Raw genomic sequence first — 14093 nt, 5'->3', positions numbered from 1 at the left:
GTCGGAAGATATGGGAAGCTGTCTGGAAGGTTGCTATGGAAACCAAAATCCTAGGAGATACCTACTCTTCACTAATGCATCAGAAAGACACACTGACTGGCAACGGAAAAGTTTATTCTCTTTCCTTTCGTATCTGTGTATGAATTTATATATATATATAAACGGCAAGTGACTGTACTCACTTGCAAATGCGCAGTACAGACTTTCCTCTCTGTCCCGCCCTCACTTCAAGATGTCAGAGGGCGGAACAGAGAAGGAAACGGAGTCGAATTGTCGGACGACGACGCATTCCACCTGGAAAGGAACATCGCGCGAAACAGCCTCCACCCTCCACCCCCATCCCCGCCGCCACTCCTGCCCCCCTCTGTATCGGGCCCCCTGCACTGACCTGATAGCGCTTCTCACCTCCGTGTGGAAGCGCTGCTCTGCTGCTGCCTGTAGCGCTTTCACACGAAGGTGAGAGGAGCTGTCAGGTCAGTGCAGGGGGCCCAGCATGGAGGGGGGTGGGAGCGGCGGCGAGGAGGGTAGCTGGAAATCTCGCCCGTTTTTACGGGCTTAACGGCTAGTATATATATATAAAATGTATTTGATAAGAGTAGATTTTAAAGGAGGAATGTGTTCAATCACTTTACAAGCTGGCTACGGTCTTTATGACATGAATGGGAAGAGAGATGTGGAAACTAACCAGTATGCATAAATATTCATAGTTTCAATGGGGTTATGTGTCATCTAATTTCTGGCCTTCGTTGAGAAACCATTGGTTCCAGCCTTTCTAGATGTACCAAACAAAAACTAGGTACATAAAAATATTACAGCAGGGATTTCTGAGCTATGGGACTGAATGTTCCAATAATGCATCCCACAGACTAGAAACATGCACACACGACTATATATTCTCTCTCTGTCTCTCTCTCTCTCTCATTCTAACAGCTGGAGTGAGTGTGTCTGAACCCCTGTCCTCATCCTAACCCCTGTTCATTTATTTGCTGCATTTGTATCCCACATTTTCCTACCTATTTGCAGGCTCAATGTGGCTTAGATTATGCCGCAACGGCGATCGCCATTAACGGAATGGGAAGTACAGAGTAATGCTTCAATTAAGGTACACAAATATCAAGTAAATAAGAGGTAAATAAGTAAATAATTCATATCAGAATATGAGCTAAAAACAGGTATGACATTCAATGATAACAAAGTGAGAAAGTAACCAAATTAAAAGAGTTCAATGTTAGCTTGTTCTGTTATATTTTGATAATAAGTTATTTATGGAGGATTCTTTTTATAAGTTTCTTTGAACAGGTTACTCTTGAGAAATCTCCGGAAGGCTGTCAGATCGTGTATTGTTTTTACAGCTTTCGGTAATGCGTTCCATAGTTGCGTGCAGATGTAGGAGAAGCTAGACGCATAGGTTGATTTGTATTTAAGTCCTCTACAGTTGGGGTAGTGAAGGTTTAAGAAAGTACAAGATAAATATTTTGTATTTCTTACTGCTAAGTCTATAAGGTCTGACATATATATTGGGGCCTCTCCATGAATGACTTTATGAACCAGGGTACAGATTCTCCAAGAGTGGAGAAAGAGCCTAAAGGTTAGAAGAGCAGGTTGAGAACCAGGGAAGCCCACTTCATATTTCACCGTGGCTCTTTTGGATCTCGGGCAAGTCACTTAATCCTCCACTGCCTCAGGTACAAACTTGAATTGTGAGCCCTCTGGAGACAGGGCAATGCCTACTATACCCAGATGGAACTCATCTTGAGCTAGAACTGAAGAAAGGTGCGAGCTGAATCCATTCCGATCCCTCAATCCTCTCTCCCTTCTCCTTACCTCAAATAAGCAAAGGAGCAAAATGTCATCCTGGCTGTTCATCCTCTGGAGGAGTAGCCTAGTGGTTAGTACAGTGGACTTTGATCCTGGGGAACTGAGTTCAAGTCCCACTGCAGCTCCTTGTGACTCTGGGCAAGTCACTTAACCCTCCATTGCCCCTGGTACAAAATAAGTACCTGAATATATGTAAACCTCAGAAAGGCGGTATATCAAGTCCCATTTCCCCTCTTCCAGCTTATACTTGCTTTTTGAACAGTTCCTCTTTGTACCCTGGGCACCTTCTTGCCATCCCCACTTATGACCCTGAAATTTTTACTTTTAAGCATCAGAAAAAGAAGAGCAGTTGCAGAAAAGGAAAATGTCACAATTCAGAAAAGTTAGATAGATAGATATTTTGCCCTTTAGGGTGCACTACAGAAATTCAAAGAAATAGATCACGGGAAGGCAGAAAATACTGATGGCAAACAATGGAAAGATGTCCAGTTGATCACATCTGAGGATCTAAAGGTTGCAAAACAGTGCAAGACAGCAATGGCCAGAATCAAAGAGATGCTAGGATGCAAAGGGTGAAAAGTAGCCACAGAAAAAAAGGAGGTGATAATACATTGGTGATGCATCATCAGAAATATTGTGTCCACTTGGATCTGGAGGTCACACCTCAAAATGAATATACATAGGGTAGAGGCAGCACACAATAACGCAAACTACCAAAACCCTTATGGGAAGAAACAAAGACCTCATTATATATCCCCTGGAGCAGGGCTTCTCAGGCCAGTCCTAGGGGCACAACCAGCCAGTCGGGTTTTATTTATTTATTTTAGCACATTTATATCCCGCTTTTTGCCACTGAAAGCAGCCTCAGAGCAGTTTACAATGAACTGGGAAAAATTACAATTACAAAGATAGGGGATATCCTGAAAACCTGACTGGCTGGGCGTGCCCCGAGGACCGGGGTTGAGAAGCACTGCCCTAGAGGAGAGAAATTAAAGATATAATCTCAGGTAGAAATAACTAGAAGAAACAGTACGAAGCTTAAAAGTGACAGGCTTAGAGGTAATGTTGGAAAATATATGCTGTAATAAAGGATGATGGATGTGCAGAATGACCGCTAGGGAAGATGTGGAGGCTAAAATTAAACCTGGCTTCATTTTCAAGTTTTTCTATATTTATTCCTAATTTTCAAGTGTCTTTCTTTTTATTTATTTATTTGTTTGTTACATTTTGTATCCCACATTTTCCCACCTATTTGCAGGCTCAATGTGCCTTACACATATTTGTTATATATATATTTTTTTAAATATACGTTAGAATGTTTTTACATGCACAGATTCACAGGTTGATTTTGTATGGTCTAGTTTTTAGATACTTAAATGAACCAAATGCACACTAAAAAAACGCACATCCCTAGGAGAGGTACGAAAGTGAGGGAAATCCAGAGAGGTCAACACTGTACAAGGAAACTGACTGAGCAGAGAACAAATGGGCTTCTTTGGCCTTGTCCACACTGTGGACTCTAGGTTTATTTCCCCTGAGGCTCTGTGAGGCTCGACCACTTTATCAACAGGATCTAAGATCTTGGTCTTCACTCCCAGTCCCTAAGGCCACCAACAGTGTCACGTTTTCAGGATGCTCCTAATGAATATGCATGAAAGAGATTTGTATGCAATGGAGGTTGTAGGCCTGCAAAATCTCAGTCCCGGATATATGACCGCGTTATTGCGTGTTTCCATGTGTTAAACTGTACATTTCTGAATTTTTCTGTCAGGGGCGTGGCACGGGCAGAGAGTGAGTGTGGAAGTGTTAGTGCGTCACACACTTAGCATGTGCTAACTTGCTAACGCAGAGTTAACACAGTGTCTGCATTAACCAGGAGCAGGTACCATGCATTAATTAATTAATTTATTTATTTTGGTGCATTTGTACCCCACATTTTCCCACAGGAGCAGGCGCAATGTGGCTTACAATAATTCAAGAGGAAAAAAATACGATGCAAAGATGACTCAGTTACAGAATGAGACAGGCAGGAATGGAACAGAGGAAAACACGGGGTGAAAGATAGGGACAAAGCAACCGGCAGATAACCATGTACAGTCAGGAAGGGAGAGAGGTTAAACATAGGAGTTGCCATTGGAATCCCAATCTTAATGCACGACCTGCAATTAGAATAGCAGGAATGTCCCCTTTTTGATGCGGTGTTAGTTTTGAGCTCGCCACCCATTAAAATCCCAATGCTATTGCTATGCCTCAAACTCATTTTAGTAAAAGGGCCTCTTAATTAGTAACGGGTGGATGAATAACAGATATGCAAAACAAATGAGACAGACAGACAAATGACAAAATATGTACTGTGTCTGTGCACCTGTTTTATTGTATCAACTACTACAAAACTTTTTCTCAACCTAAAAAACAGCAATATCTTACTCCAAAAATACATTTTTGCATATGACCCTCTTTTCCTTCTATAATTCAATTATGTTAACACAATGGAACCTGTTTCATATCATCCCTGTGATGCACCTACCTTTTTTAGTAGCAGACTGAACAAACACCTACACAGACACACACACAGAGTGCACAGTAATACAAAACACAGACCTACACTCATCAATATGCTAATACCCTAAACACATTAATCGCTTCACACTAGAACTAAACAGAATCCGAGCAAACTGTTCTTTTTTTCTTATGTACAAAAATAAAATAAAGAAAGACCTTTATAACAACTTGGTACTTGAAATGAAGGGATAGAACAGACCAAAACGAAAAGGGTTCTGCTTATTCAATACTAAAGATATTTTCATCAAAGTTTGCTGGAGCCTTTGCGCCTTTTTTTTTTTTATTCTCCCTTGCAAGTTGGCAAATAGAAAGAAAGATTTGCTCTGCAAACAAGCAGGGTCCCTGAATGTATCCGGCAAATCAAGGCACTCACAAGGTGTGAATATTTGGATACTAGGATGAGCCATAATTGAAGCCACTGCGTCCATGTAAACAAAACAAAAAAACCGCGCAAAAGAAGTGCAAGCGCTCGAGCGCAGCATCCACCCCCCCTGGACGCGCACCTGCGGCTCAGTCCGGGTCTCTTCTGGCTGGCTTTGCGCGACAGCTGCTCTGCGCTGTGGCCCCAGTTCTGGCGAGATCAAGTTTCCATGATATCAAGGCAATGGCACGGCAGCAAGAATCCCGCCCCAGCACTTCATGCCACATAGCTGATGCCATAGTGTACAATTCCACGGAATGGGATTTCAGACTGGTGGGGGGAGAGGGTGGGGGTTGGATGCCGAAGGGATTACACGGTTCTAACAACAGCCATTGTGCTTCACTAACGCATCTCTTTCCTGCTGTTGCTTAAATTCTCTTCAGGACGTTTTGGTCCCCCGTTACTAGGACGTGCAGTTTGGTTTTTCTTGGATGACAAGAAGTCTCTATAGCATTTGACACTCCTTTTCCCCCTCCGTCTCTCTTCTAGAGACTGTTGTAACAGAAAACAGGAGACAGGACAGGTGGGAATCTTGACTGGCAAACCCAAGCTCAGGGCGCACAAGACCGACTCCTTCCCTGTCACTAATCCCTTTTCATAATTGTGCTTAAGGAACCCCCGGGGCTCCGAAAGGAAGGAGCATTTCACTTTGCACGGTCCATGCCACCTCCCGAACGTTCACTCACACTTGGGTGAACCTTTTCGTGTCTGTACAGTTTTGGTCTTCCGTCTCCGCATAGTCCAAGTCGCCTTTGCTCTGGCACAAGGAGACCTCCCGCTGCCCACAAGTGACATGGCTGTACTGGGTCTGGTCCTCACGGTCCGTCTCCCGGTGGTAGAAATAGTTGAAGTTGGACACGATGACGGGGACCGGGAGGGCGATGGTGAGCACCCCGGCGATGGCACACAAGGAGCCCACGATCTTGCCCCCGATGGTCTGAGGGTACATGTCCCCGTAGCCCACGGTGGTCATGGAGACCACCGCCCACCAGAAGGCGTCCGGGATGCTGGTGAACAGGGACTCGGGGTCGTCGGTCTCGGCGAAGTAGACGGCGCTGGAGAAGAGGATGACTCCGATGAAGAGGAAGAAGATGAGCAGCCCCAGCTCCCGCATGCTGGCCTGCAGGGTCTTGCCCAGGATCTGCAGCCCCTTGGAGTGGCGGGAGAGCTTGAAGATGCGGAAGACCCTCACCAGCCGGATCACCCGCAGGATGGCCAGGGACATAGCCTGCTGCCCGTTGCTGCCGCCCTGCCGCTCGGCCAGCTCCGTGCCCAGGGTGATGAAGTAGGGGGTGATGGCCACCATGTCAATGATGTTCATGATGTTCTTGGAGAACTCAGCCTTGGAGGGACAGGCGAAGAAGCGCACCAGCAGCTCGAAGGAGAACCAGATGATGCAGAGGGTCTCGGTCAAGAAGAAGGGGTCGCCCAAGGGGCCAGCCCCGTCGGCAGGCTGCTCGGTACCATTCAGCACCGCTCGCCCCTCCTGGCGGAACTCGGGCAGGGTCTCCAGGCAGAAGATGACGATGGAGATGAGGATGACCAGCACCGACACGATGGCGATGCCCCGGGCCGGCCCCGAGCTCTCCGGGTACTCGAAGAGGAGCCAGAGCTGGCGCTGAAAATGGGGCTCGGGCAGCGGCCGCTCTTCCTCCCGGAGGAAGCCCTCGTCCTCCCGGAACCGCTCCATCGCCTGCGCGCCCAGCTGGTAGAAGCGCAGCTCGTCCAGGAAGACGTCCACAGGCACGCTGACGGGCCGGCGGATCCGGCCCCCGGACTGGTAGTAGTAGAGGATGGCGTCGAAGCTGGGCCGGTTCCGATCGAAGAAGTACTCGTTGCGCAGCGGGTCGAAAAAGCGCATCCTGCGAACCGGGTCGCCCAGCAGAGTGTCCGGGAAGTGCGCCAGGGTCCGCAGGCGGGTCTCGAAGCGCAGCCCGGAGATGTTGATGACCACCCGCTCGCAGCAGTCCGGGGGGGCCCGCTCGTCGCCCCCCTCTTCCATCTCAGCTCCGCCGGCCACTTGTTACTGCCTCTGCCCGCCTCCCCCGCCCAGGCTGTCTCATCTCTCTGACAATGACACACACCCTCACCTTCTCCCTGAACCTCTCCAGATCTCCTCCCCTCAACACCCACCCAGCCCATGAAAGACGGTCTAGCTCTGGCTATCCGTCTCCGAGGGCGAGCGCACAAAACTGAAAACATTGCAGCTTATGAAGTCTAAGCAAAGGGAGCTAAACTTTGTCTGACGCCCTGATGCAAAGACCAAAGGAGCCGTGCAATGTGAAGAACGTACATTGCCTGCATCCTGACCAACTGAGCCATCTGCGCTGCAGAGAAGGCACTGGGGAGGACCTTAACTTCAGGGAGGCAGATGGGGCTCAATCCCTAAGAGCCAGACGTTCTGGTGGTACTGGAATAAAGCAACACAGCAGCATTTGTCCAAGCGGTGGCCAAGAGAAGATGCTCAAGTATCAAGAAAAGCAATCAAAGACCACAAGAATGAGGCAGAAAGATATAGACATCACCCCAATGAAAATAAACTTCCAAGCCCATTTTAAAATTACACAACACAATTCACCCCCTAGATCTGCATAACTTTCATTTAAAAAAAAACACTAACAACCCAACTTTTTGTAAACAACACTCTTAAAAAATTGGGCAGACAATTAAGATGGAGTACAAAACGGGTCGCACGAATAACCAGAGCAAACAATATGAAAAATTTATATTTACAAAAACCCCAAAACAGACTTCCTGACACCAACAGCTAGGAGTCTACATGTAAACAATTAAAGCTCTAGTAAACCAGTAACCCACCATGCTAGCTATAGCTAAGAACAGGCCTGACAGTCTGGACAGTATTAAAGGCCCCAGCCTCCTTTGAATGCACTTCTAGCTAGCCCCCCCCCCCCCCCCCCCCCCCAGCTGCAAAAATCCTACAGTAACAGACCACCACCTAAAGAAGTAAATCAACCAGCCAAACAAGGGAAGGGAAGGCAAGCGAAATGTCTCCAAGAAGCAAGGAGGAATCTTGTTCCTCGGAAACACTCCATCTAGATCCCTCAGTCCAGACCCTCCTCAGTTCCTGGTGGAATCTCTCCCACCACTACCAAATTGTTTCAGATTCTCCGACTCATCAGCATTAAGTATCAGTTATGGAACTGGTATTTCCCCCCCACCCCCCCCCATACACATCTTCCTTAATGAAGACTGAAGCAAAGAATTCATTTAGTCTCTCCGGTATGGCCTTGTCTTCCCTGAATACCCCTTTTATGCCTCAGTCATCTAGTGGTCCAACCAGGGGCGACCCAAGACAGTCTGCTGCCTGAGGCGAGCAGATGGTCTATTGGCCTGGCTCCACCTCCCACCCCCATCTGACATCTCCCTCCCTTCTTCCTTTCCCGACTTTCCCTTCTTTTCTGGCTTTCCAAAAGTCCATAGGCTGCCCTGCCATTGGCCCCGCCTCTGAAGAAACAGGAAGTACATCAGAGAGGAGGGACATAAGAGAGGTCGGCAGCAGGGCAGCATATAGGAACCACTGCTGCCCTGACTTTTGGAAAGCAAGAAGGTTAATTCGGGGAAGGAAGGGCAGTGGCGATGCCAGAGCATGGCAGGCGGGGGGAGGGGGTGGATGCCGCTCCAAAAGAGTGCTACCTGAGGACCCCACCTCCGGTGGCCTAATGGTAGGGCCACCACTGGGTCCAACAGATTGTTTTATTGGCTTCTTGCTTCTAATATACCTAAAAGTTTTTATTATGCATTTTCTGCTTCCAACACAATTCTTTTCAAGTCTCTTTGCCTCCCTTATCAGTGCTTTGCATTTGACTTGCCATTCCGTATACTGTTTCCTATTATTTTCAGTCGGACCCTTCTTCCATTTTCTGAAGGATGTTCTTTTAGCTCTAATAGTTTCCTTCACCTCACCCCTGTCAAAATCAGGCTCCAGTCTAGCCGGTTTTATAGATAAACTGGAAAACGTGAAAATGAACAGACCAATGATGGGAGGCCTGCTTTATGAATTACCAATCTGCAACTATCAAATAAGACCTGAGAATTTAAAAATACCGGTCTAGAATTGTAAATCCCTGTTTAAATTTACTGTTAAATAAATTGAGCTGGGATTAAAGAACACAGAAATTGGGACACAATAGTTTTGCTCATGCAAACCGTAGCTAAAGTGTTCTAGCTTGCTGCGGTCCCTTTCCAGACACCTCAGGGTTCCCTGCAAAAACCACAAGCAACCCTTACTAAACGTTGTCCTAACACCAAAATCAGCTTCTAAGAAAATCAAATCGTCACTAAAGAGCCAATATATTAAAATCTGCCATAGCTCAGGAGTGGAGGAGCAGCCTAATGCTTAGTGCAGTTAACTGAAATCCTGTGGAATTGGGTGTGATTCTCACTGTAGCTCCTTTGACCCTGGGCAAGCCACTTACCCCTCCATTGCCCCAGGTACAAAAAAAACCACCTTAGATTGTGACACCACTAGCCAAAAAAAAAGGAAAGTACCTGCATATACCCCCGGATTCTATATAACGTGATCGAAATTGCGTGCACAAATCTGAATGTAGTCTGGATTTGCGCATTGAATTTAATTACTTAAAAGCAATCAGCACTGATAATTGTCAATTAATTAATTAGAATTTATGCACACAACTTGCAAGGTGTATTCTGTAAAGTGGTATTGCGTAAATTCTAAAGTGCGCTAGGGGGTGTGGAATGGACGGACTGTGGGCATTCTGAAAAGCTACGCGCATGATTAAAGAATACACCTGCTCTGCACCTAACTTAATACACTGGTATTTACACCAAATTTTAATTGGCATAAATGGACAGACCTAGCGTTAGGCACAGGCATGGCCACCAGGCGTATTGTAGAAACTGCGCCTAACTCTAAGTGTGGCTTACAAAATACGACTAGGCGGGAATATTATCGGCCCCAAGTTTTCTGGCACCACATACAGACTCTGGTCCATAATGTCTACAGCACCGCGTACATCTAACAGCCTATAGAAATTTTAAGTAGTAGCAGCTCAGGACCCTCTACCCGCACACGCAAGCCACACTTAGCCCAAACCAAAGACTTCCAGTAGGGGGCAGGTGCAATCCTCACTCACTCCTGCCCTAGTATTAGCATTTTACAAAATGGCAGCACCTTCCCCTGCCCTTCTTCACAGGGAAGCGTTCGGCAGTTTGGTTACCCTCTTCTAGTTCCACTACACCTTAAATTAATTAAAATTAAAGTACAAATATTCTAGAAAAAAATAATGAAAGGCCAGGCACTCTGAATGCAAAAACATACAGCTGTCATCCAGAAACCTTCTACGTTGCCCCTGACCTGTCACCTGGCGTTAAGTTTTCGGCATTACTGACCTCATTCACACAATTTAAATACATTTCAATACAATTTGCAGCCATCTTTAGCTCACACGTTAATACTCATGATCAAGCCCTTTAAGCATTTGGCACACAATAACGTGCGCATGAATTAGGTACTAATTGCTTTTTAAAGCTGGCATTAGTTTTGAGCATCAGCCTCTAAGTGGTAAGGCTTGCATCAGTTTGGTTGTTTGTGGAGATGGAGGAACAGAGGAGGCTACAGGGTTGCTAATTGCACTGTTTTAAAAATAAAATCTGATCTTTCTAGGCATGTGTGATACAAAGAAATGCATTTAGGGAAAAGAGAAAGGAATGTGATATGTTTATCTTTCAGTCTGAGCCCTGGTGCTCCCTCCAGCGTTCATTCCTCTGACAGTTCTACATGTGGAAAGAAGCCAGCAGACAGATTTTCCATTACCTGCAGCTATCCAAAGTTATTAACCATATGAACAATTGTGAGAGGGATATATTTACATAAAGATAGATTAGGGGTTGCTTGTTATTTCATAAGGTAATTATTAATCTTATTGTACTTTACATATGGATAATGTATTTAATGTGTTCGATATCTCATTGGACAGGTTTGAGAGATTACTACTAGAGTTAATTTAGGTTTTTTTTTTTGGCTTGCAAGTAATTGCCTACATTCCGAAGACGTCATACTCATATTAGTGCATGTAAATGAGTTTGGCCGTCATCTCGCAAGTTTTGATTTTGGCGGTTCTGATGGTGTTTTAATACAGATTGCAGCCCCAATTCATATTCCTAAGTCCATGAATCTTCCTAGAACAACAGTCTTCTCTCATTGAGATCTCCACTGTGTTTTCTTTAATGGTAGATCAAAAGGTAACCAGCATCCATGTGTCAGAATCCGTTAAACCCATTTATGATAACCATACGCTTGACTGGAGAGGTTATCATTTTGCTACATTTGGAGAATTTGAAGATTCCGGGCTTTTGAGGATTTAACATTTAGGATAATACCATCAGAGAACTAAATCTCAGTACATCTATTGGAAAGCTTGAGACCCAAGGACTGACATCACAACCCACAAGTGTTCATTGGAGGCCCTTCTTTGTATTTTTTGTGTTTTCCGGGTATCATTTACTTACCTTGAACGCAGATTATGTGTATGAGTGAAAATGGAGTACGAGTCTGAATGAATGAGGTATGTGAATAGAGATACAGGAACAATAGAATAAAAAGTATATTGAAATGTACACAAAAGATTAATAAATTGATCACTGTGAAAAATTTAAATGCAGTCACGAAATTGATAATTCATATAATTCAGTGCCTGGATTAGAAGAAAGTGATCTCGTAGTGGAGCATGCATATTTACTGGGGAAATCCAGAAAACCCTACTTGGTTAGGCCCTCGAAGACCGAGTATGGACTCCCCTGCTTTATAGGGTGATGTTTGCAAAAACATTGTCCTTTCCCTGTCTGCTGGTAGGGGAGTATAAACCCATACGTCTGGACTGGTCTGGTTAGGACAAAATGGAATAGACTTTCATTTTCCAATTGCAAATGAGCAAACACAAGTGAAGGTATTTTCAAAACACAGAGAAGTCAGAAGCAGATCCAAGACTAGAACCCATAAAAGTCCCTGTTCTACCCATTATGATCACATTTTCCCTGGTGCAAAGAGATGTGCCAAAAGCAAAGAGCTCCATTCCACAGACCCATATCCTTAGGAACCAGATGGCTCCTGTATCCTGAGCAGAATTTATGGCAGACTACCGTAATTCCCTAATGAACAAAGCCTGTAATGGAAAAAGCCAGTAATGATTAATGTGGTGAAACTGTAACCTTACAGTCCTAAAGCATTAAACACAAGTTGAAGAGCTATAAAAAGAACTCAAAATTACAGCCAACTGCAATTATTGTACTGTACATTAAGCCCTGTGATCACAATTTCAAACAGAATGAATTTTGAAAACATTCTCACATTATAAAAACCAAGTTCAAGGATGAAAAAAATATGTAGGCCTGGACACATTTTGAAAAATTGCTGTAAAGTCAATAAAGGGGAGTTGGTTTTCCAGTTTTTACTTTGGCCGTGGGTGTATTTACACATCTACATTGCTGCCTGTTACTCCCTTCCAGAAGGTGCTATTTTCATTATATCCCCCTCCCCCCACCCACGGATATTCAGCCTGCAGTGATTAGTGGATTCTTAAACACTGACAGTCACTGGCTAAAGCCAGGTCATGTCCAGGTACTGACTGCACAAGTGCTGGCTGCCAGGACTTATGCAGGTCCCAAATGAATATTAGCTGGGATCCATATAAGGGGATCTCCAATTTATAACCCTCCCATCCTGTCCTCTACCTCCCCCCCCCCCCCCCCCCCCCCCAAAACAAAGAACAGGATCCACTCTGGAAGCATCCCCAGCAAGAAAAACGATCTTTCCAGACTACCCCAGGACCAGTGCCCCCTCCAGAAGCACCCCTATTCCCCCACCTGCCCTCTTAGGACCCCCCCTCCCCAGGCCTACTGCCACATTTTGTGATGTTCTAGTGGGTCTTCAGGGCAGGAGTGATCCCCAGTCGCTCCAGTCTATGCTGGCTCGGGCCTAAAAATGGAGTGGCCTAGTGGTTAGGGTGGTGGACTCTGGTCCTGGGGAACTGAGTTCGATTCCCACTTCAGGCACAGGCAGCTCCTTGTGACTCTGGGCAAGTCACTTAACCCTCCATTGCCCCATGTAAGCCGCATTGAGCCTGCCATGAGTGGGAAAGCGCAGGGTACAAATGTAACAAAAAAATAATAATAATAATCTGCACTAAGCCTAGGGCAGCTGATTACATCAGCTCCTGACTAAAAAAATAAATAAATAAATAAATATAAATATATATATATATATATATATATATATATATATATACACATATATAATTCTGCATGATATGGGCAGGATTTATTTATTTGTTCCATTTATATCAAGACACCTAGTACAAAAATATTCTGTGCGATCTACAATTAAACATCCAGACAAAATGCACAAAATTTTTGAGAATCATTTGAAACAAGACTTAACTGGCAGAAATCAACAATCTTAGGTTCAGAACCATCGTTATTAAACTTGCTTTTAATATTTATCTAAACTTTAAATAATTTGTTTCTGCTTTAATGTCAAAGGCTAATAGATTCTAAATACATGGACCAGTCACAAAACAAGCCGAGACCTCTGTACATCTTTTAGTGACAAAACTACTGGCAAATTAACACTGGTTGGCCTTAGATAAGGAGCCAATCAACCAGGACGACCTAAAGACTGTTGCATCGGGAGCTAAGGGATCCTGCTCTACCAGCAGAATTTAATTTATCTGTTTCAGCTACTCATGACTGGACACTGCCCTGTTGCTGCCACCTCCTGTGTAACTCAGTTCTTTGTGTACAGGCAGGATAAGGCAGCCACACACAGGTGACATCACTGCTTGACAGCGCAAGTTCGGACCTGCTTCATAGCTTTTATGCCCAGCGTTTTCCCACTAGAAATTTACTAGAACCCTGAAATCCTCAGTGATGCTCCTTGCATATATAGAGAGTATTTGAATGCAAGGGTTTACAGCACCCACCTCTTCACTGGTTCTCCAAGCGTTCAAACGTCAATTTACAAACAGTACTTTACTATTTTGAATTCCAAATTTTTAAATTTCCCCACAAATTATATCTTCATCGCTTCTTTAAGTTTATATTAATTCAAATGCGCTTGGGAAGTATAACTTTATAGATTTTCTTAGGCAAAGCTTAAATCAAGTGGGGAATAATCTGTCTGACATGATCATGTTTCGTGTCGTCCCCCCCCCCTCACTATTTAATTTAGCGCCAGCTCAGCTCCTTCCTTTCATCAAATTAGGCTATCAAGCAAAAGTTGAAAACGAATAATATTGAAACATCTATTCCTGTG

The 14093-nt window shown here is 44.7% G+C and overlaps 1 protein-coding gene across 1 annotated transcript; it reads right to left on the bottom strand.

Annotated features, from left to right (window-relative positions):
- Positions 1 to 4237: 4237 nt before the first annotated feature.
- LOC115477753 (potassium voltage-gated channel subfamily A member 3-like) lies at positions 4238 to 6824 on the bottom strand (the record flags this gene model as incomplete). The annotated part of the gene is made up of 1 exon (XM_030214823.1): positions 4238 to 6824. A coding segment is annotated over one exon (1341 nt), but the record flags the coding sequence as incomplete, so codon positions are not given.
- Between the last annotated feature and the right edge of the window lie 7269 nt (positions 6825 to 14093).

The sequence above is a fragment of the Microcaecilia unicolor genome, chromosome 9, assembly GCF_901765095.1.
Source record: "Microcaecilia unicolor chromosome 9, aMicUni1.1, whole genome shotgun sequence".
Lineage (NCBI taxonomy): Eukaryota > Metazoa > Chordata > Amphibia > Gymnophiona > Siphonopidae > Microcaecilia > Microcaecilia unicolor.
This window is presented reverse-complemented; position numbering and strand designations above follow the sequence as displayed.